At 32.7% G+C, this 23,916-nt stretch overlaps 2 protein-coding genes and 1 long non-coding RNA gene across 23 annotated transcripts in view; 1 reads left to right on the forward strand and 2 right to left on the reverse strand.

Annotated features, from left to right (window-relative positions):
- Positions 1 to 2,166: 2,166 nt before the first annotated feature.
- On the reverse strand, positions 2,167 to 3,847 carry LOC132719691 (uncharacterized). Its single transcript, XR_009624261.1, has 3 exons — positions 2,776 to 3,847; positions 2,511 to 2,614; positions 2,167 to 2,306 (listed from the first exon to the last, which is right to left on the reverse strand). It is a non-coding gene; the product is annotated as an uncharacterized LOC132719691 (long non-coding RNA).
- A 4,891-nt stretch (positions 3,848 to 8,738) lies between these two features.
- LOC132719692 (putative uncharacterized protein DDB_G0271606) overlaps positions 8,739 to 23,916 on the forward strand; it is a 51,558-nt gene continuing 36,380 nt past the window's right edge. For 19 of the 21 annotated variants that reach the window (XR_009624262.1, XR_009624263.1, XM_060703514.1 and 16 more), the window contains exons 1-2: positions 8,739 to 9,023; positions 23,348 to 23,397. Coding sequence is in view for 19 of the 21 variants with exons in the window: in XM_060703514.1 (XP_060559497.1) it covers positions 8,852 to 9,023; positions 23,348 to 23,397 (222 nt within the window). In the remaining 2 variants the exon portion in view is untranslated. The remainder of the gene's footprint in view (positions 9,024 to 23,347; positions 23,398 to 23,916) is intronic. The other 2 variants (XM_060703527.1, XM_060703528.1) reach the window with 1 other exon arrangement.
- On the reverse strand, positions 9,535 to 14,335 carry LOC132719689 (uncharacterized). Its single transcript, XM_060703509.1, has 10 exons — positions 14,276 to 14,335; positions 13,498 to 13,614; positions 12,920 to 13,010; positions 12,700 to 12,832; positions 12,343 to 12,507; positions 12,046 to 12,231; positions 11,677 to 11,937; positions 11,519 to 11,588; positions 11,072 to 11,425; positions 9,535 to 10,945 (listed from the first exon to the last, which is right to left on the reverse strand). The coding sequence occupies exons 2-10, from the start codon at positions 13,604 to 13,606 to the stop codon at positions 10,638 to 10,640; spliced, it is 1,677 nt and encodes a 558-aa protein (XP_060559492.1). The 5' UTR covers positions 13,607 to 13,614; positions 14,276 to 14,335; the 3' UTR covers positions 9,535 to 10,637.

Genomic DNA, 23,916 nt, shown 5'->3' on the forward strand with positions numbered 1-23,916 from the left:
CTAACAATGTCAAGTAAAACAACAACAAAAACAGACAACATTTTTTTTATGTGAACGCCTATGTGACTTGTGGTAAGGTGTCCCTGACAAATTTCTAAACCATTTTAGATTGTCTAAGGATGATTATTTCTCTATAAATAAAAAAAAGATATTAAAATATATTCTCAGTGAAAATAAATTGTTCGCCAGTAAATCGGACACAGTACTAATAAATCTGGGACAAAGTATGAAATTTATTGTCTATCCCGGTAGAAACTGGATCTCTATGCCGTGCATAGATGATATTCATAATAGAAGTCAAGAAGGCCAGATCATAATGATCGAGTAATACCTTTTATTTCTATTAAAATATGTGAAGCATTATCAATTTGGTGGAAAAAATATATAATATTCCGTTCTTATTTGTACATCTACCATGGACTTTAAAAGACTGTCAGAAGCTTAGTTTTTTGTTATTTTATTTTATATTTTAACGGAATTTCATACACGAATACACAGGCAGAGTGACACTGGTATAATACAATAATAATGCTAATGATAATAATAATAAACTTCAAAAAGGAAACAATTAAATACCCCGCTAGCGGTGCGCAAATGCGTTCCATTTCCCCCCACTGAGTGCCTCAAATTTTACCGATAGTCACGTGACATGTGCGACAGATACCAGACGGACAGTAAATCACGTTAAGAATTGAAGAAATTTCGGCTATAAACTGATATTAATCAGCAGCTTTTTAATTGGTCAGATGTCACTGGGTCATAAAATGTTGTTAGAGTATGTTACCGCAACTTGTGACCCTCTCTGGTGCGATATTTGTGTATTATGCAATTATTTAGCGTGAAACGTAGGGGTCCGAGAGAGAACAGCCGATTTATGACACTTCGTTTGATGCGGGTCGGACTATCTTTGAATCGGCATAACTTTTTTAATAATCAAGCAATTAACATGCGGTTTAAAGCACATGAACGGAAATTCATTTACGGAGGGAACCGTGTCAGGGATTTTTGTTTGCTCAATAGGCGACTTAATTATCTTTAATTACATAATATGTATGGTGAAAAAAGTTGCATAAAATGTTTGACGTTACGTAATATTTTTTTGAGAAAAGATAGAAAAAATTTGAGACACGGTTCCCTAGATAATATAAGTATGGTTATTTTCCAAAAGTTTGATGACAAAAAATTAAAAAATGACTTTGATATGACGATTTAAAATTTTAGGATTTTTATTCAAAATCAATCATTTACAAAGGCATTTTTTCCAAATATGTTATTTTTTATGATGATCAACGACATTTAATGCACAAAGATTAAATAAATAACAATTATTACTAAAATAACTTTGTTTAAATGACATTTATGTGAGTACCACGGAAAGTGTCTGTTGTCACCTTAAGCTTATCAGTCAGGATGCCAAATATCATCGCTGTTTTTATCTTCCTTGATATTACACCACTTTGAACCATAAAAATAGTGTTGATCAACTTGGATGGCGAACATCTGCAATATTTCTTTTCATTAGCTTTACTTGACATGTATACACAATTAGGCATCAATATATGTAATTTTAAACTATAAAACACTAGCTAATGTTGCTGAAATTCATTTAAACCAAATACATTGTATACTTGCTTTTTAGAACGAAACATTACCATTACATGTTACTAATGAAATGTATTTTTCTTTATGAGAATTTATTAGCGGCATCTAATACCTCAATAACAAACATCGTTAACGGGGTAACATTTATATATACAAATTAATACTTATTCGTCCACAGCCAAACACAATATACGTACATGGAATGTCATATTTGGTCAGTTTGATTTAAGTTAGTTCTAAATTGGTTTGATTCAGTCACATGTGTCGAAATAACGAACTTCCTGTTAAATTTGGTTCCTAAGCTCGACACTCGCGCATTGGCGGGAAATTTAACTATAGACAAGCTGTTGAAGGTCCAGTTTGAAAAACAACTTAAATAAGTGTGTTTTAAAAGTTAACTATAGCTTATAATTTGTGGTCTGATGAATGATGGACGTAAATATCGATTAAAATATCAGTTAAAACGCTTAATTTTGGGATTTCGTGATTGTAATAAAGGTGTCGAATTAATGGGTATGTCGAATTAGGTGCTATTGCTCTAATAATAATAATAATAATAATAATAATAATGTAACACATGGTGTTATAACACAGGGTAGATGTGGTTATTCATTTATTGTTTCCAATCTACATATACAGTCAATATCATGTCATGACGAATATACAATATATCTTCTCTGTTGAAGTTAACTTTAATCAAGGCACTGAAATGACATAATAATAACAATGTTTGCACATATAATATATACAATCAATAAACATAGCATTTAAACATCTTATTACCATAGACATTAAGATCACTAAATGATTAAAGCATTTGTACTCGTATGTCTTACCAGTTAAACATTACATGTATAATGTTTACATTATTACAAAAGGTATAAATACCAACATACTCTTATACTTACAGATCTATGGGATCTTAAGCCTATTCCACAATAAACCAATGACAAATTAGAATCTATAGCACTTCACTTCACATCACATACATCCTGTCTCACGTGATGGTTAACTGTGAACAAGATTAAAACATATAATACATGCTGGTTATAAAAATATAGAATTGAAAGAGAAAGTCAATGACTGCCATTTTGGAACATTCAACGCGCTGTAAAATACAACATTGCAAATAAACCGAATAATAAATAATCATTTCAGCCATCACAAAACTACCTTAAATACTTCTCACAAACACTTGGATAGCTCAACCAAATGTAAATCATATAAACAAGTTCAAATTAACAGAATGTTCTCTACATCAACCATGTAAACTCTTTTCAAAACCTGCACAACATTCCCGCCAAACTCTCGCGAGATCACACAGAAAACAAGAAAATAAAAGACCAGCAAGAACTTATCAAAACCTAAAGAAATAAAACACCGGAAAGAGCTGACACGTTTCATAATACTGTCATACAAAAATATGACCCTGCTACACACTCCTGCTCCTTGGAAAATGACGTCTCGTCATTTAACATTAAACATCTTCATCAAGATATAACATAATGAATGTTTAAATAACATAATGACATTATCATTAATGAACATTCATAAAATACAGTCTGCTTTCAGGCACATCAGCTGTTACTGAAAATAATTATAAATATACATAAACTTTACATTATATATCAAATGCTACTTCTGCTCTCCCCTGAAAAAAAATTGTGTCCCTACAATTTAAAATAAAATAAAATATATTTAACGTACAAAAGGTAAAATAATCTTATGTTTACAAGCGTTTACACATAATTCCATATGAATTGTTTTCATTAGACTTAAATTCCACATGAATTCTCGGGAATTTTCTCCACTATGAATAATCAATAGTTAAATTCCATATCAATTCTTCAGTATTTTCTCCAGTATGAATTGTCAACACTATTTCCTAGGAATATTCATTAGTTTCTTATTGTATCAGTATGAATTGTCAGATTCTTACTGCATTCTCATATTTTCACCAGTATGAATTTTCATATGTTGACTTTACATTCTACTTCTATTGCAATTCAAACACCTTCCAGTATAAATTATCATCACATGCTGTTTATAAATGTTTATTCACTTTATTCTTACTGGCACATTTCTAAAGAATACCGGTAATACACAATTCTCAGTCAATGATAAACAATAGTTTGGAATTCTGAACAAATTGATAAAATTTCAAATCACTATTTCATGATGGCATCTATGAGTTTAGATGAAATATCCGCATTCACTTTTTCTAAAATTCCTGAAGATACAAGATTGTCTACACTTGTAGCAAGTGATGATGGAGTCTGGACTCGAAGTATATCTGTTACTTGGTCTAAAACTGTTGGCACCTAAGGGACGACTTGGTGTATAATCTCCTCTACCACGACCTCTGTTAAACTGACCTCTATAAAAATTTCCTCTCATATGTCGACTTCCTCTAAATCCTCTACCTCTGTAGGTGTTAAATTTCGATTCCTCCTTTTCCAATTCTAATTTCTTGATTCTATCATTCATACTTTGTAAAAGTTCCTTGACCTCGCCTAATTCTGTCTTTTCAGGTTTCACATTCACAGCATGACATTTTCCAGTTGTTTCTTTCTGTATCGAATCCATCTCACTTTCAATTTTTCTTACTTCCACTTTAAATTTATCATAGTCATGGACTGTTTCAAACTTGTAATTACACATTTGTTTCAGTGGCTGTTTAAGTCCAGAATAAAATACACTTTTCAAAGCTCCTTCATTTTTGGGATCAAGTGCATCAATTTCCCCTGCTTGTGAAAATATTTCCTCTAACTTGGCAGCATATTTGAGCACTGATTCATTTGTCTCTTGTTTACTGGCATAAAATTTCTTCAATATTGATTCTTGGGACTCTATATCTCCATATGTGCTTTCAAATTTAGCCATTAAATCATCAATAGTTACACCTGTTCCCAATCTTCTCATAATATTTGCCGCTTCTCCTTTAACACTTCTCCGAATACCAAGTAAAACTTGTTCTGTTGTATATGTCTTTTCCTCTAACAGACAACATATCTCATATTTCCATGTAGAATAGGTGACTTCTCCCTTTCCTGTTTCTCCGTAAAACAAAGATATCCTCGGAAATTTACTGCTAATTATAGTTGTTTCCTCTTTAACAGTTTTTCCAGTTGCCCCATGTTTTGTAAAATCTGGGTCTCCTTCATTATAATGTTTCATATAAGAAACAAGATCATCCATTGTTTCAACTTCGGGAGGTTCTTTCAACTTGTGCATTAATTCTAAAAGCTTCAAGTCTTTTGATGTTATTTTGCCAGGATCCATGTTGTGTATCTCTCCTTACGTCACTTGTCACAAACAATTTTCACTAGCACAATTAAACGTCACTGTCGTATCACATTCAATCACAACACAATACTGATAATCTCAAAATATCTTCCTTCTTTACAATATTCAAACTATGTATTTCACTTTATCACTTCAATGCTCAATTCTTCACTATATATATTCAATTACTTTCACTTTTCTATTTCAACACTTCATATCTGTCTCGACTATCTTCAAAACACTATAATTCTTCTATATATATTCACTTTGTCAATTTATACATCAACTTCTAACTTTCACTTCTGTTATCTCTATCACTTCACAATATTCAATTCAAATAATCAAGTTAAATTCAATCTAACTCGAATTTCACTTCCTAAATTCAATTATATTCTACCTTCACCTTCCAATTTCAATTCAATTCTATTTCACCTTCCAATTTCAGTTCAATTCTATTTTCACCTTATTTCATTTAAATTCTACTTTCACTTTCAGTTCAATTCTATTTTCACCTTATATCATTTAAATTCTACTTTCACTTTTCAATTCAATTCTACATTCACCTTTCAGTCGCGCGCAACATTTCGCGTTTTAACTTTCAAACCAAATTTATAGTGTATGCATCCACTATTTATTTATTTATTTAGAGCTCTAATATTAATTCTGAAATTAATTTAAAAATTAATTCCAGAAAATGTTATTATTTTAAATGATGATTGAGATAATATTTATCTCAACACCCTTATAATATATATTTTGTTTAACTTTAGATAAGTTCCAAAATTAATTATCAATTAATTTTAGAAAATTTAATTATTTTAATGATGAATGAAATAATTTTCTATTTCACACACCCTTATAATTATTTGCTGAACTATTTCAGAGATGTAACACAGATTTCTTCAATAATATTCAATTTTATATCATTTTATTTATAATCAGTATTCAAAGGCAGATTACTCTGTAATACCTGAAAACAATAATATGTGATTCACAATAAAGTTTAATTCAATGAAAAGACAACTCCGACCTGACTGAAAACAATAATATATGATTTACTATGAAGTTTTATTCAATGAAAAGACAACTCCGACCTGACCAAAATCAGGAAGTTCAAGAATCAGAACACACAAGTCCAAAAATAAAGGATTCCAAGATCAAATGAACAACTTCAAGTCACTAGGGAGTATATAAGCTTGGAAGTCAGCACGGTTTATGAATATTATATGATGGCTGAAATATAACCTTAGCAAAAAAATTCTCGTTTACTTATAAAATAATTTACTTTATTACTTAAATTTAATGTTCCAATATAGCAGTCACTACAGAGTAGTTAAAACAGAAGATAATAAGAGAAAGAAATTACTAGTTTGTGCAGCTAACTGGTTAGTTCCCTTCACCTATCAGTGTACCAAGTGAAATTCTTTCATTCAGCATACAATATCACACCCTGTAGATAACAAAATAACAATTTATTAAATATTATCCAAACATATTTTCCTGAAAATATTAAAAATTATATATGAATATTTATTACAGAATTAAATTTTCAGTGCCAAAGATTATATTAAATCCAAAGATTATATCAAATACTTTTTTTTTAAATATATACTTGAAATAATAAATACTTTTGCACAAAGTCAATAACAAAACACTATTTAAAAAGAAAGTTCATCCAAAAAGAGTCTTTACAATGTTCACTGTTCACTGTTGGTTCGGGTAGTTAATAGTTACTATAGCACTTGACTATCTTCTCTCCAGCTCTAGTTATCGTGTCCCCACGATAATGGTGATAAAGTCATGTATCAATGTTGTATGATTTCTTAATCACTATGATGGAAATATTATTTATCAAATTATTAAAATTAAAACAAATGGTTGTGTAATAGTATGACAACTACACAATACTGGTCAGTGGTGAAATAATAATGAATTCCAAGGTAGATCACCGATGAAGGTAAGAAAGTAGAACACAAATTGCACGCAGATAAGATGGTAGATCTGAATTGTAACCACTGACGAAGGTAGGAAATTAGAACACAATCTGCACGTTGATGGTCAATCGTAATTTATCAAGCAAAAGAAGTGAAATTTCTTCTTTTGTTTTAAATAAAATGTAAACATGTATATTTTTGACACAATTATATCTCGTAGATTTTACCACATCCTTGAGTTCGATCTGGTTTTCTTCTTTAAAGATCACTTGGGGGCTCCATTGTAACACATGGTGTTATAACACAGGGTAGATGTGGTTATTCATTTATTGTTTCCAATCTACATATACAGTCAATATCATGTCATGACGAATATACAATATATCTTCTCTGTTGAAGTTAACTTTAATCAAGGCACTGAAATGACATAATAATAACAATGTTTGCACATATAATATATACAATCAATAAACATAGCATTTAAACATCTTATTACCATAGACATTAAGATCACTAAATGATTAAAGCATTTGTACTCTTATGTCTTACCAGTTAAACATTACATGTATAATGTTTACATTATTACAAAAGGTATAAATACCAACATACTCTTATACTTACAGATCTATGGGATCTTAAGCCTATTCCACAATAAACCAATGACAAATTAGAATCTATATCACTTCACTTCACATCACATACATCCTGTCTCACGTGATGGTTAACTGTGAACAAGATTAAAACATATAATACATGCTGGTTATAAAAATATAGAATTGAAAGAGAAAGTAAATGACTGCCATTTTGGAACATTCAACGCGCTGTAAAATACAACATTGCAAATAAACCGAATAATAAATTATCATTTCAGCCATCACAAAACTACCTTAAATACTTCTCACAAACACTTGGATAGCTCAACCAAATGTAAATCATATAGACAAGTTGAAATTAATAGAATGTTCTCTACATCAACCATGTAAACTCTTTTCAAAACCTGCACAACATTCCCGCCAAACTCTCGCGAGATCACAAAGAAAACAAGAAAATAAAAGACCAGCAAGAACTTATCAAAACCTAAAGAAATAAAACACCGGAAAGAGCTGACACGTTTCATAATACTGCCATACAAAAATATGACCCTGCTACAATAATAATAATAATAATTATATTGTTAGCTTGACCACTCAGTGAAATTTTAAATGCCGTAACCACGTGTGTTATGTTGCAGACTCGGTTCGATTGAGCTAGCCTTCCATGAACGTTACTGGAAATTGCAAGTTAAAGTCCACGCCCCCATGCACCGGCTTAAGCAGAATTCAACATTCAAACATGAAATTGATAATTTCGTTTGGTCCGCAAAGAAAAGAATGCGAAAATTAAAATAGAGAAAAACGGAATCCCTAAAGAACACCCAAATCGACAACCCTTCTTCTTGTAAATGCCACGCTCGTTTAATTCACCAAACATTATGTGTGAGCACTGGTTAAACAACAAAAACTTTGTACTTACTGCACAGTAGCATCAAAGTGCGATTTAAGATTTTTTTTATTAACAGTATAAGTTTGGTTTTTCTTTTCCTTTTTTTCTTTTCTTTTTTTGGGAAAAAGGTAGAATCTAGATCTATTCCAATAACAAATTAAGTCCAAAAGCCTAAAACATAAAATTAAGATCTCTCCTTACATAGATCAGCTGGGGCACTTAAAACAGAAATATATAGATAGAAATAAACTGAAAATCGTATTTTGTGTCCAGGCTCAATCAAACCGAGCCTGCAACATTTTCAATTTTGCCGAGTTTGGCTTTCTTTAGAGATTCTGTTTTTCTCTAACTTTTAGTATATAGCCTTTCTTAGCCTGGTTTCATTTGCGTACATTTGGATACTTTACGGTAATTATAATTCGTTGCGTTCTTCACATAATGAAACCAGTCGAATGAACCAGTCGGTGACACGTCCATGTTGTTTGTTGTGATAAATCGTAACTAGATTATTTTGTAGTTTATCTTAAATTAATGCCTTGTCACTCAAAATGATGCGAAGAAATGGAAGCATGCCCAAAGTAGTAGTTTGTGTTATTGCCTTTTTTGGTCTGGTTTATTTTATATACTTGTACAACGATCTGTCGGGACAGTTGAAAAACACAGAACGTTCTGCAGAAAGATACAGAAGAGAACAGGAGTCAGTATCAGCACAACTACAAGGTACAGCCGCCCTGTAAATCTATATAATTTGTGGACAGAAAACATAATATGAAATTAGGCAAAGCCTATGAACGGGGAAGTCGTTGAAAATTCCTTTCATTCTTTCCGTTTTAAAGGTGTCATTCGGTATTACATCAATACATGCACCGCTTCCGTTTTCACTCAGAACACTCGACGATTATCATTTATCCGAAAAGTTGAGATTTGTTCCGTTTTCGGAATACCCCGCCTATTATCATTGAGTTACATTGTAAATGGCGGCGCCCGACTAGAACTGACACTGAAAATTTCATTGATAGGCCCGCGGGGGCTTCGCGGGCCCGGATGGCGTCAAATTTGCATTAAATAAATTTTGTTTTGTATTTCAAGAACATGATTCGTCACCTAATTTGATCACAGGGACTGGCACAGAGTTATTATTATTAATATGAAATTAGGCAAAGCCTATGAACGGGGAAGTCGTTAAATAATCCTTTCATTTTTTTCTTTTTAAAGGTGTCATTCGTGGAATTTGGAGGTTACGTACCATGGAGGTTACGTACCACTGCATAAATGTACCATTTTTGGAGGTTACGTACCACTATAGAAATATATAATAGATTACGTACCACTATAGAAATATATAATAAAGTGATAATAAGGGATAAGGTGTGAAACTATCAGGTTTATTGTTCAAGTTCGCGCATTAATTGTATTAATTTTGTAATGAGATTAAATATGTATGAATATAAAAGAATAAAGAACAAACCAATTAACGATAATAAACAAGTTTTATTTACAACACAAAACTGAAACGAACAAACGAAGTTTACATTTACAAGTTTTATTTACACGTTAACCGAACTGTGCATAAAATGAAAATAACAATAATTATGTTACAATTAACATAAAAAAAATACTTTTTGAGTTTTATTTATCTGCACTGAATAATATAATAATATAATATACTGAAATAAACAAGACAAAATAATTGATAACAGTACATATGCAGATTACGTTTTATTTACAGACTCATATATAAAAACACATAATTATGTTACACGCTCTGAAATGAAACAACAATACACAATGAACAAGTATTTTTTTAAATATTTTATTTATCCACACTTAATAATAATAATATACTGAAATAAACAAGACAAAATAATTGATAACAGTACATATGCAGGTTACGTTTTATTTACAGACTCGTATATAAAAACACATAATTATGTTACACGCTCTGAAATGAAACAACAATACACAATGAACAAGTATTTTTTTAAAATATTTTATTTATCCACACTGAATAATAATAATATACTGAAATAAACAAGACAAAATAATTGATAACAGTACATATGCAGGTTACGTTTTATTTACAGACTCATATATAAAAACACATAATTATGTTACACGCTCTGAAATGAAACAACAATACACAATTAACAAGTATTTTTAAAATAATTTAATTTATACGCACTGAATAATAATAATATACTGAAATAAACAAGACAACATAATTGATCACCGTACATATGCAGGTAACGTTTTATTTACAGACTCATATATACAAACACATATTTTTCAGCTCCCCTAAACCGCTCCTGGATGCTACTGTCCTCTTGTCAGAATCTACTCAAGATCTTCGTCGTCGCAATGGTCATCCACTGTTGCTGGAATTGGTCCTAGGCCCATGATGTGACTTGAATTTTTCAAAAGTTGATTTGTAGTTATGTCTCCGTCTTCATACGTGTCCCACAGGTCGAACAGCTTGTCATGGATGGCCTTGTACTGCTTCCTGCGTACCCTTGTCAGCATGTTCTGTGAGACGAGACGAGTTTGCAAGTCGACGAACTGAGCCTCACCATAAAGAAGAGGCACCAGAACGTAGAATGCAAGCTGCGCCCCGCCTGCACGTGAATTTAGACGTCTGTGCCAGCCTGCAAAATATCAACAAATATGTAGTATCTATATTTTGGTATTATAAACACTGAGTTACGAAAATCGATTATAAAAAGGCGGTACTGATATTCATAGTGAGTGAAATTGTAAATGAAACTATTTACCTTCAACATCGTTATTAGTACGTACGGTTTCTCTGAAAACTGACCAGCTCTCCACTTTCCATAGTCTGCCGTCGATCCATGTATCTCGGATGTAAGTTGTCAAATCTATGATGGGAACGCATCTGGACTCTTCAGCTTGAGACTCCAACTCAATGAAGGTGGGTCTCACGTGCTCCGCAGGAAGGTATGGAAGGGCCATCAGCTTTCTAATAAAAAGGAACTTGTCCCTCTTATCAGAGTATGCGGTGGCGAGTCCAAGCTGAATGACCTTTCTATACACCCTTTGGAGCCAGTGAAAAACACACCCCTTGACGATGGTGTTTGGGAAAGTTTGTCTGATAGCCTGCCACGCAGCTGAAAAAGAGTAATTAGCAAGAATGAGTGGATGTATACATGTTACACATTAAATTCAATCATTCCAAAAAACAAAATAGAGATGCTATTTACCTGCTTCATAGTCCAGCATAAACCACTCTACCATCGGATCTCCAAGTTTCTCCTTCAGTCGTGAAAAAACCTGAAAAATAAAAAAATCGTAAGAATTCTATAACATGAAATATAATTCTCAATTCATCTCATTTCAATTGATTTTATAAGAAACATACCTCAACGTAGTCTTCCTTCCTTCTCCTTGACATCAATACAAAAACAAGAGGTACTTGTTTTACATGTTCACCACTCTTAACAAAAGCATGAACAGACATCAACTGATAAAATGGTCGTCGTACCACTTTAAAAGTTCCGTCTATGAACCACCGCCTTGCAGTCTGAAGGTGGCTTAGCTGGGCTGCCGTCATATGACGTTCCTCTCCCACACGTATATCATCCACGAGGAACTCATCCGCTTTGATGAAGTCACGTGACAACTGAAAGTATATAAAGTTGACATTAATATATACATAAATATATTATGTAAAAATATATCACAACTCAATAAGATTCCATTCCAATACAAAAATGATGATATATATTACCGTAAACGACAAATCATCTTCCTTTGGTTCAGATGGGCGCATTTTCTGACGAAATAAGTTAGTTGCCCTCGTTATGTTGTCTATGTTTGGAACAAATGGTAGGTCAGATGTGACAGCCTCTGTGACAGCTTCCTGAACTAGTCTAGCAGCAGGAACGTGGATATTTCTTGCAGCCAGATCTTTAACCTGAAATAAAAAAACAACCGAATTAATTGATGAACACGAATTTACATAAATATTCGCGATGCGTCAATAGAAATTGATATTTCACAAAAATCATCCCGATGATAAACTTACCTTCGCTGTGACCTTTACCTTAACCCTAATGCTAGGATCGGCGGGGTGTTCATGACAGCTGCTAGATGCTACATATGTATCGCTGTACTGTTTGACCCATGCTTGACATCGGACTTTCGCACTTCGCACGCTGCACACCCAATATGTGAAGTTGTCTTTCTTTCTCTGAAAATATTAATACATGTATTAATAATATGATATATTATATATGTTATGATAGAAACATATTATCTTGATGATTGTTTCTTTTGACGATAAATACTCTCTGAAAATATTAATATTAATAATATGATATTATGATAAAAATTTAATCTTGATGATTTTTGATTTTTTTTTCTTTTGACGATTAATACTCACTTTTACGTTAAAACAATACCCGTTACTTGCGGTCAACATTTTCCCTCCTTTCTTGGTTCCCTTTTCCACTAGCTCATATTGAATGTCATGTTCTTCTGGGACGTCATCATCCATATGTGGTTCACGTACTGATCTGGAATAAAAAAAAAATGTTTTTTATTTGTTTCGATTATAATTTCAGATTCGCATTTCAGAAATTCACATATAAGAATAAACTTACACATCTAGTATTCTAGCAGGGCGTTGAACATCCCTATCAGGTATATTAAGTGGTCGATCTTCAAGTTCATCTGTGGTCACCCGTTGCTCGACTTCCATCAGGTCAGATTCAGCACTCGTAATGTCGTGTAACATTGCTGGAATTTGAAGGTGGTCTTCTTCTTCTTCTTGTGAGTTGTCAACAACCTGAAATTAAATTAAATATGTTTTAAGAAAGAAATTATACATGCATGTTTTGTGTAAAAGTTGATCGCCGCGAAATTTCATTAAATTAATTTCATCAGTATTACTTACCGGAGACTTGCATATATGCTACAGCTCCACTCGACCTCAATAACACCACGCACCATCATCCTGTAATCTGACTGTGTTATTCCTGAAAAATAAAGTTATATAAATAGTTATAAATTGAAAAAATGAAACGTAAACAGAATCTTTATTCAATTGTATGATAGTATGATATAAATAATCATCAAGAAGATTGATTTATTTACTTAAATCTTTACATAATAATGGATTATTAGAGGGTAATTATTTTTTTATGAACATTATAATAACTAATAAAATTAAAAAGACTACCTGTCCCACATAAACGATGCTGCCAATTATTACATTGGTCGCATTGTAAAGCATGTTGTCTTCTTGTAACTTCTTTAGAACAAACTAAACAGTGGGCTGATTCCGTCATACTGCTTTCTGTAAGTAATTACAGTTGTGATATCGGATTTTTTTTTTTATGCGTTTATTTAAGGTCGCCGCCGGAAAGCCCATATGGGCGACCGTACACTCAAGTCGGGTCATCCTAGAGCGTCCCGCCGAGATTTTTCGTCGATTTTTTTCCAGCTTTATTGGTGGAGGAAGACCCCAGGTGCCCCTCCGGGCATTATTTCAGGCACGAGCGGGCACCTGGGTAGAACCACCGACCTTCCGTAAGCCAGCTGGATGGCTTCCTCACATGAAAGATTTCGACCCGAGTGAGGATCGAGCCTACAGTGTGATATCGGACAAGAATTGCAGTATATTTATATGTTTATTAGAGTTCACTCATTTAAAGTTTGAGTTACACGTCAAAGCCGGATCAGAGTTGTGATAAATAATTAATACCACACTGATTCACTCATATGTCAATAGTTTGCAATTTGTTTGTGATTTGTTAGATTACTCATTTCTGAATGTGTGATAATCATATATAAAACGTTTGCATTTACATTAATTGCTCATATGTGATTTTTAAAAAGTAATAATAAAGTTTTAAAATTCGGTCTTTTTTTATAATTGTTATGCTCTATATTATTTGTATTTTATATAAATTATATATATGGTACGTATCCTCCAAAATATATAAGTGGTACGTAACCTCCAAAAATGGTACGTAACCTCCTGGTACGTATCCTCCGTGGTACGTAACCTCCAGTAATCGTCATTCGTTAGTTATTGTATTATCCGCTTCCGTTTTCACTCGGAACACTCGACGATTATTATTAATCTGAAAAGTTGAGATTTGTTCCGTTATCGGAATACACTGTTTTTTATCATTGACTTACATTGTAAATGGCGGCGCCTTACTAGAACTGACACTGAAAATTTCATTGATAGGTATAGAATTCTATATATTTTTTAATTGTTTTTTATTTGATTTTCTTTTAAATATACACGTGTAGTCTATAGCCGGGCAAGCCAAAGCCAGCGGGCCCGGACTTTGACTTCCCCGTATTAACTTAATTCTAGAAAACAAAACTATACTGTATATATAATGTATAGAGTGTCCAACCTAGCAAGAATACGAAATTCCATCCGAAATAGCAGGTTTGTTGCAGGTTTGGCTGTCTGGGAAAACCCAGGTTTTCCCGGACTGTTCAATACTCCTTAAACTGCGTAATACTGGGCATTACTGGGTAATATGATATTTTGGTGTTTTTTTTCCAAAGAAACTGAACATATTTACATTTATTGGTAAAGTAAACATTAAGAATAAAGAATAGCACAAGTGCAATTCATTCAAAATTGGTTCTGAGCATCAACAACTATGTTGTGTATGCTTGACATTATCAGGCTACAGTACAGGATAAGTTCAGCACTCTATCTCTTCCTTTTCTCTTAGCATTCTGTAGCAGAAAACTAATTTAGCACATTTTTATATTCCAAGTTTGTTTCTTAATTTATTTTGAATAAGACCAAAGTTTGAAAATATGGCTCTATGTAAGCTGAACTGGCAGGCATTCTCAACAGTTTACAAGCTAACTGACACAACAATAGATGTGTCACATCTGCACATACAGCACTCATCCACCAGACACATGGTGGAATATTGTTACAGTAGACTCCACTTTCAACCAGATCGGTTTTAACGAGATACAGCTTAATAATAACGTTCATCCTACTGTGTCCTGGCCTTTTTCCTTCTATTTTCCTTTTATTTTTTATATTGTTTATAACGAGATCGGTTTTAGTGAGATGTCGGTTACAATGTACATATATTCGACATTCCATGCATATTTTTCAGAATTTTAACGAGGTCACTTCATTGGCACTATGTCTGCGTCAGTTTGTCACCTTGAGAAAAACAAAGGTGACCAAAAACGAAAGGCTTTAAGGATTGGAAGAAATAGAAATTATTGAGCAATTAGCGCCTTGTTTTGTCAACACTCCAGGCTAAACTGTCCTTTAGTTTAGGTGACAAAATGTCATAACAAAACAATTTTATTGAGTGATCAGCACAAAGGAAGTGGCTAATTTCTTGCAGTATCATTCAGTGTTCATGAGAAATACACTGCGTGACTTTTTAAATGTACATATTAATAAAAACCAACGTGGTTGGACGTACATGTAGTATTATGTGTTTTCATATGTTTTGTTTAACGGATGCGCAGGCTGGTCTGGATCCATGCTTGTCGCAAACGCACTAGTTGGTTTTCGCCGTGACGCAGCTCAATTATGTAATTGTGAATAGTTACACATAAACTGCTAATCTGCTGGAAGCAATTTCCCACCAATTTAGAGCTTGCACATCTGTATAGTCTGACAAAGTTCAATATTATGTTGCAGGGCTTTTTTCCCCATTTATATGAAAGAAGTACTCTTCCCCCTAAATTTTGCAAAACACAACTGGTTACTTTTGCAAAAGAGGGAGAAAAAATCTTGCCATCATTTGAATTAGAAGGGAAAATGCATTAACTCATATTGATAGGATGGATTTATAGAGAGGAAGCCTGATAACAGCCCCTGCTAGAAAATGAAAAAAAACCTTAATTTATATTATTTTTTTAGCTTAAAGGAACTCCACTGAGGTCCAAAGCCCAAAAACATATTCACATATTCATATGATAACATTTAAATTAATCTTACAAAGCTCAGCTGGGTCATTGAAAACAGAAAGATATGCAAAAGATAATTAAGAAATTTGGAAATCATATTTTTGTGCTATTCATAGTTTGATTTGAGTAAAAAGCAGTTTTTCAATGTACAATAAAAATATTTTTTTTGGAAAACTAGAGAAAGTGAATAGTCTGAAATTTTATATAAAAGTTATTAGTCTAGACCTACACCAAAATGGAACATTAATCTAGAAAAAATTTTTCATAAGTCCAGTCAAGTAAATAGACATCAGTGGTCAATCCCTTCAATTTTTCAATTTTTGTATTGAAATTTCATAACATTTGAGTTTGTCTGTTCCAAGTTCAAGTCAGGAAAATCTATTAAGCAAATTTAACAGAATTAATGTTATAACTGAAGAAAATCAATTGTAAACCAGTTAGTTTCTGTCTGTTAAGTACATATAGTTGTAAATATATATTATTCATTATTCACTAAATTAAAATTCACTCTTCCTTAGACAAGCATATAGTGAGTGCATTTATAAATGCTTTTAGCAGATCATTTAAAGTGTCCTTTGAAATTTATCTTCAGTTTTACTTTGTATGGTAAAGAAAATTGGGTTGTTATTTGTTTATTTTTAGGTGATATTCACTAGGTCAAAAAGATTTTACTCTGTACGATGAATGCATGAATGCAAAAGAATGGGAAAATACACAGTAAAAAATGTTATATCATGTATATACATACCATTAAAAAAACACCCAAAAAACAAAGACCAGTATGTTATGTGTATTAAATTATTATAAGTTAGTTTATTTTAGTTACCTGAGCAGCCAATTAAGAAAGCTATGATGGTTTTGTGTCTGTCTTGATCATAACTGTATCATTGCTATGATTGGTGGCATGGCGTGGCCCACCCGTGGTTAACGCATCAGACTAGTAGTCTATGGATTACTGACCCGCTTGGGTTCGTTAACCCTGTCAGTGGCAAGCTGTTTTTCCCTAAGCAAGAAACTTTACATTCATTCCTTAGTACTGGTTTGTTCCAGGAACAGGTTCGAGAGTGTTTTAATTAGCTAAAAGCTTCCATCACAATCGAACTAAAATAAATTTGTATAAACTAACTATATCATGAATTTATTATGCCAAAAATGGGGGGGGGGGAGGTGGAAATAAATAAAGGTTATGATCATGTGTTTAGGTTTTTCTTAGCTAATCAGGCGGTACAAACAAACTTTTATTACAGTTACTGAGCTCGAAATAAGCACAAAAGGTTGAATAATGTAAACGGTAGTGCATGGTGAAGTAAAAACCGTCAAAGTTTGTTTGTATCAGGGTATTAGATTCGATAAACCAACATTTGCCAAGTTTCGGATTACATTCTGTTCTGGATAATATATCTAGGTTGAGATTGAATATTTTAATTTTCCTGTCAAATCTAGCAGGAGTAAGTTGTATTGAGTCATCAATTATGAATTAAGAACATTAATTTGTTCTAAGGATAGCATACATGATGTGTTTCCAAAGAAAGTATTGGGAAATCTCAAATAGAATTTAATTCAGTGGAGAAACAAAATGTATATGTACCCTAAAAATATTTATTTTGTGGCTTTGCTTTGTAGAGAGTGTTGCTTTCGACATTTTTGTTTTTTTACGTTTCTCCTGTATTATATGGGTAACATTACGTTCTTCCATTTATTGTAGGCTTTAAGTATACACATTCAATGCATTATTATCTAATAGGCAAGCATGTGCATATTTTCAGTGCAGTACGGTCACACAGAGCGTTTACAAAAAGCTCTACATACAGAAAAGTTAAAGTACAAAGCTTTGCTTGATGGTAAGGCTGCATGGCCACACCCCCTAAGTTGTTAGTTTTGGATGATGCATGTAAAATTATTTCCCCACATTAAACCCAACTTGAAAATAAAATAACTTCCTATGTAGTTATATTAACATTAAGAATAAGATGTTATGTTTTCTTTGGTTATTTTATTTTTTTTCTATAAAAAGAAGTGACATAGTTTGTATGTAAATTGAGGTTTCTAGTTGACTAGTTTCCAATATGAATGACTGTTACTTACAAAATACATGTATTTTAAACATTTTTGTAGTTTTACTTCCTAGTTCATCTGAATTTAGTTTTTTACCAGTTTTGTGCCATTTTATAGTTGATAATGACCCTTTATAACTGCTGAACTCGAATGTTTCTATTCTAATTGTCAAAAAGAAGTTGAGATTTCCCCACATAGAAACATGTTGGTTTGTTCAGCAAGTAAGTATTTATTTAATGATTGGAAATTGTTTTGCTGTAAATATTATGGGTGCATATGTAGTTTCTTTGAAGGAAATCAGATTGTTGTGGTTTGATTTTTAAGTGTGAAAGTGTTGTATTTAAAGAAATTACTGTGTATGTAATATATATTATGAAATGGTTTGCCAGTTTTGTGTGGATGAATGCATCATCTAATTGTAGAACTAACTTAGTTTAGGTTTTGAATTGCAACTGGTTATAATGCATTACTCTAGGCATTGATAATTTGTGCAAAGTTTAAATTGGAATGTTACATTTAAGCATCTAGTTCACTTATATACATGACTAGGTTACACATTTACTTTATTAGTAAGTGACTGTAAAAGTTGTAGCTCCGCTTTTTTTTTCTTCGAAAAATTTCATGACCTTCTTGGTGTTTCATTTGAGATCAACTTTTTCTGTCAGTTGAGATCAACTTTTTCTGTCAGGTCCTTTTTTACAGAAACAAATGTATTCTTTTCAATCTTTGTACTCTTGTTCATAATGTGCTGCAAAATCAATTGGGCAGATAATCATGAAATTATTTTGCAAAGTTATGCCCCTTTTTATGCTTCAAACTCAGCTATTTAAGTTAGGAGTGTGCTTATAAAGTGTATGCTCTGGCATGTACAGAAGTCAGTTCTTTGTGAAAGTGTAGGCAACTAGTACTGGAAAACTGCTTGACAGCCTGCCCAGGAACGATGTGGTGGCTGAACTCACTGTGCTCTGGTAAATTCAGTGTGTCTTACTGCCATGATCTTTAGTGAAAACAACCACTTGTTCTTTGCAAAGGGGCAAGTAATCATTCTATCTAGTACTGTGCAGTGCTGTCTGTGGACTGATTGTGTTCTTGTTTTGATGTGAAATAATACGACTGTGATAATGAACCTAATTATTACTGTTAATGACATGAAGGCATCTTCTGCTATGTTTTTATTTTGTTTGAAAAATTGATAGAAGGGAGGTTATTTACTATCTAGAAATTTACTGTAGATTTGAGCATTTGATAGTGATAATAATATATTTGAGCCGTGTCACGACAAAACCAACATAGTGCGTTTGCGACCAGCATAGATCCAGACCAGCCTGCTCATCCGTGCAGTCCATGCTGTTCGTTATCAATTTCTCTACTTGTACTGGGTTGGTAAGTGAACAGCATGGATCCTGATCAGACTGCACCGGCTGGTCTGGATCCATGCTGGTCACAAACACACTTCGTTGGTTTTGTTGTGACACCGGTCAAATTTATTTACTAACTATATGATTACCTTGATGAGAGGCATTAATAAATCATGTTCATTTATGGCCTTATAGAATCATTTAATAATTTATAGCTATGATTATAGAGATTAAATTATTCATATTGTACAGGTTGGATATTGGAAAATAATAGTATGTTTAAACTTTGATGTTTTATAAGTCAGAAGCACCTTGCTACATATAATTTTCTTTGGGCTCATTTAAAATTCCTAGAAGTAGTCCAATACCTATGCAACTTTACAGTAGTGTTTGAATACTGTATATTTTCTTTATTACAAGCGCTTAAAACTATGAGCAGTATTTCTTCTTGTACTATAGTAAATCATTGGTACTTTCATTCATTCATAAAACCAATGACAGATATCTAGAATGTAAATACTTCAAACTTGAAGTTAAGTTAATGTTATTTAATGTGATAGTGTGGTCTAGTGGTTGATGCATTTGACTGGTAATGTATTTGGATTGTAAGGAAGGTGTGGGTTCAAACCTCAACAGGACCAAACTGAATCAACTCTCCATAGGTCAGTTTGGCACCATTAAACAAACTACTCTACATAGTCAGAGGAAAGTATGAATTTGCCTCCACTCCACTCACTATCCCGAGCCTTGAAGTCGGACGTACTCACAAAATGGTACTTATGTGACTTTTCCTTTGATCTTTTTGGCCATTTTTAGTCACACAAGGCTTAAAAAAAAGACACACAAGTAAAAACGGAATGAATAGGATCAAAGAGAATATACTGTTACCCATTGTTCTCCAAGTCACACTAGTACCTCTTGGTTCGTATGTGGATACAATTAACTTGTATAATTTAGTAATGCCATGCAGAAAATGTTCAACAAGAGTTGAAAAAACACAATAAGGCATGCTTCCTTGCAAGTAGGGCTTTTTTCACAGATAGAGGAAGGGGCCTTTCTTTAAAGTTTTGGGAAAAATGACACATTTTGCAATAGGGGAAAAAATAAGGGAAAGGGGCATAAGTTTTAGGAAAAATGTAAAACAGTATTTTTGCAATAGGACAACAAAAAACTTCATGTAGTTAAAGATTTTTTTATGTGGGGAAGACACTTATAAATGGCCTCATTTAAATCTATTTAGGAAAAAAAGCATTGTTTGAAGCATGAAGATTATTTACATCTTTCCCTTTTGTGTATTATCATTACATAGTGGAATCTGTTTAATTAAAACCATCTTTCTTTGCAAATGAAGTCAATGTATTGAACTTCCTTTTTGATAGAAAATTGTTTCTGTACTTCCCAGCAAATGCTTGAGTGCTTGTAGTAATAAATTAGCAGGTCTACTTGTCACCATTATTGAAACTTTGTTCAGCCTACATAATCCTTGCAATCTGACAAAAAATCTTATATGGTAGAAAATATTCTATGTATAATGATTAAACCCTTTATTGTTGATTGCTTAATTAATTAGTTAATTATCCCCCGCCGATGGAATCGGGAGGGGGATATAGTTTTGGCGTTGTCCGTCCGTCCTTCCGTCCGTCCGTCTGTCCGTCCGTCCGTCCATCCGTCCGTCCATCCGTCCGTCCGAATTTCGTTTCCGGAGTAGTTCTCTGCAACTAATGGCTGGAATTCAACGAAACTTTATGGGAATGTTGATCAGCATGTGAAGTTGTGCACCTGGGTATTTTCGTCAGGATATTTTTAGTATTTTTAGAGTTATTGCCCTTGACTCGGTAAAATTTTGTCCGAATTTCGTTTCCGGAGTAGTTCTCTGCAACTAATGGCTGGAATTCAACGAAACTTTATGGGAATGTTGATCAGCATGTGAAGTTGTGCACCTGGGTATTTTCGTCTGGATATTTTTAGTATTTTTAGAGTTATTGCCCTTGACTTAGTAAAATTTTGTAATTTTCAACTTGTGTCGCATGTAACTCAAAAAGTATTTGACCTAGAGTCATGAAACTTTACAGGAATGTTGATCAGTATGTGTAGTTGTGCACCTGGGTATTTTCGTCTGGATATTTTTAGTATTTTTAGAGTTATTGCCCTTGACTTAGTAAAATTTTGTAATTTTCAACTTGTGTCGCATGTAACTCAAAAAGTATTTGACCTAGAGTCATGAAACTTTACAGGAATGTTGATCAGTATGTGTAGTTGTGCACCTGGGTATTTTCGTCAGGATATTTTTAGTATTTTTAGAGTTATTGCCCTTGACTCAGTAAAATTTTGTCCGAATTTCGTTTCCGGAGTAGTTCTCTGCAACTAATGGCTGGAATTCAACGAAACTTTATGGGAATGTTGATCAGCATGTGCAGTTGTGCACCTGGGTATTTTCGTCTGGATATTTTTAGTATTTTTAGAGTTATTGCCCTTGACTTAGTAAAATTTTGTAATTTTCAACTTGTGTCGCATGTAACTCAAAAAGTATTTTACCTAGAGTCATGAAACTTTACAGGAATGTTGATCAGTATGTGTAGTTGTGCACCTGGGTATTTTCGTCTGGATATTTTTAGTATTTTTAGAGTTATTGCCCTTGACTTAGTAAAATTTTGTAATTTTCAATCACAATCATCAGTCACACGGTGCCAGAAAAGGAGTTTCAAAAATGCAAAATTAAAAAATCTTGTCTGACAGTACAAGGCCTAGAGCTTTGATATTTGGTATATGATATAACATATAGGTCCTCTGCCAAAATTGTTCAAATTTTAGCCCTGGGGTCAAAATTGGCCCCACTCCAGGGGGTCATAGATTTTCCTTATATGTATATAGTGAAAACTTAAAAACTCTTCTTGTTTGAAGGTACAAGGCTTCAAGTTCAAAGAATTTTACAGTTTATGCCATGATTAATATATAAATAAAGCCTTATGTCTTCAGTTGTTGTGTTAATAATAACCAGTACTCGGCGGGGGATATAAATTCAACGAATTTGCTTGTTATCTCTAGTAGTGACTTTAAAATTATAATATTATAGTTGTCTTCTTAATTAACAAGAGGCAGTTTAGTATTTAAAATAGGAGTATTTTGTATTAAATTCATATAAGATGCTCTATCAAAACATGTTTTTAAATGATAGAAGGAAAATTGCCTAAATGAAATAATTTTTGCAGGATCAAATATTTGCGAATAATTTCATTTGGCAAATATTGCAAATATTTCCATGCCGCAAAATTAACCACTTATATAGTATTTTATTTCACTTGGCCAAACATACTGAAATTTGAATAATGGCTAGAATAGTTTTATAATTCAGTGTAATATCAACATAATGATTTTGGAAACAAATCTTTGTATCAAAGGACACTATGCCCAGGAACGATGCCTTCTATATAGTATATTATACAGTGTCATAATGAGATATACACAACAGTGTTTTGTGGTGAAAACCAATATTAAAATGATCATAATTATATTTTTACATTAGTGAAGATTCATTTTGCAAATTAGTTAGATACATCTATAACACAAAGTTTGTCATGTGAAAATTTTAAGTTCACACCCCCCTGTGTTTGTCAACAGTTGCTTTACCAGATAAGAGAAAATTTTCATCTTTTATATTTAATTTGCTTTTGTGGGTGTTCATTTTTGGGTTTTATATTTCAGATCAGATTATTGCCAAAGATGAGCTCAAGCAGCGCTGTGATAATGATAAAGTAAGTGAAATCATTTATTTATGTGATTCATTGTTGAGTACAATACTATTGGACAAGTACACAGATGTCAGAACCATATTGGACAAGGCCAATAAGTTGAGTCTGATATAAGTTTTGCTGCTGTGTATGAGTCTAATAGATTCAGTTTGTTATTAACTATGTTTAATGACCTCTATTTCACACCACCATTTTTTAACAGAATTTTGTTACTTCAATTACAATAAGGATCTGATAATAGATTTTGGACTCTGAAAATCTGAAAACAAGGCTAGATTGTGTTGATATGGATTGGATATGAACCTTTTGGAAACAAAGAAAAATTGATAGGATTAGATCCAATAATGGCTTCTATTGGAACATCATGTGATGCACTTAAATGCTGAAAGGGCATTGGTGGGCATTGGTTATATTTTATAAGGTGTGAAATAACACTATAATATGGTGTAATAAAATAAGTGGGTATTACTGTTGTAACTATAAATTTGAGATAACTCTACATTATATCAATTTACAATCCAG

Source organism: Ruditapes philippinarum, unplaced genomic scaffold, assembly GCF_026571515.1.
Source record: "Ruditapes philippinarum isolate M1 unplaced genomic scaffold, ASM2657151v2 ctg2673_1_1_1_1, whole genome shotgun sequence".
Classification (NCBI taxonomy): Eukaryota; Metazoa; Mollusca; class Bivalvia; order Venerida; family Veneridae; genus Ruditapes; species Ruditapes philippinarum.

What these genes read in the sequence shown, in the direction of transcription:
- LOC132719689 (XM_060703509.1), bottom strand. Translation starts at nt 13,606, where the DNA reads ATGACGGAATCAGCCCACTGTTTAGTTTGTTCTAAAGAAGTTACAAGA. An exon ending in CCTGCTAGAATACTAGATGT is followed by an intron (nt 12,833 to 12,919) that starts GTAAGTTTATTC and finishes TTTTTATTCCAG; the next exon opens with ATCAGTACGTGAACCACATA. An exon ending in TACTAATAACGATGTTGAAG is followed by an intron (nt 10,946 to 11,071) that starts GTAAATAGTTTC and finishes GATATTTTGCAG; the next exon opens with GCTGGCACAGACGTCTAAAT.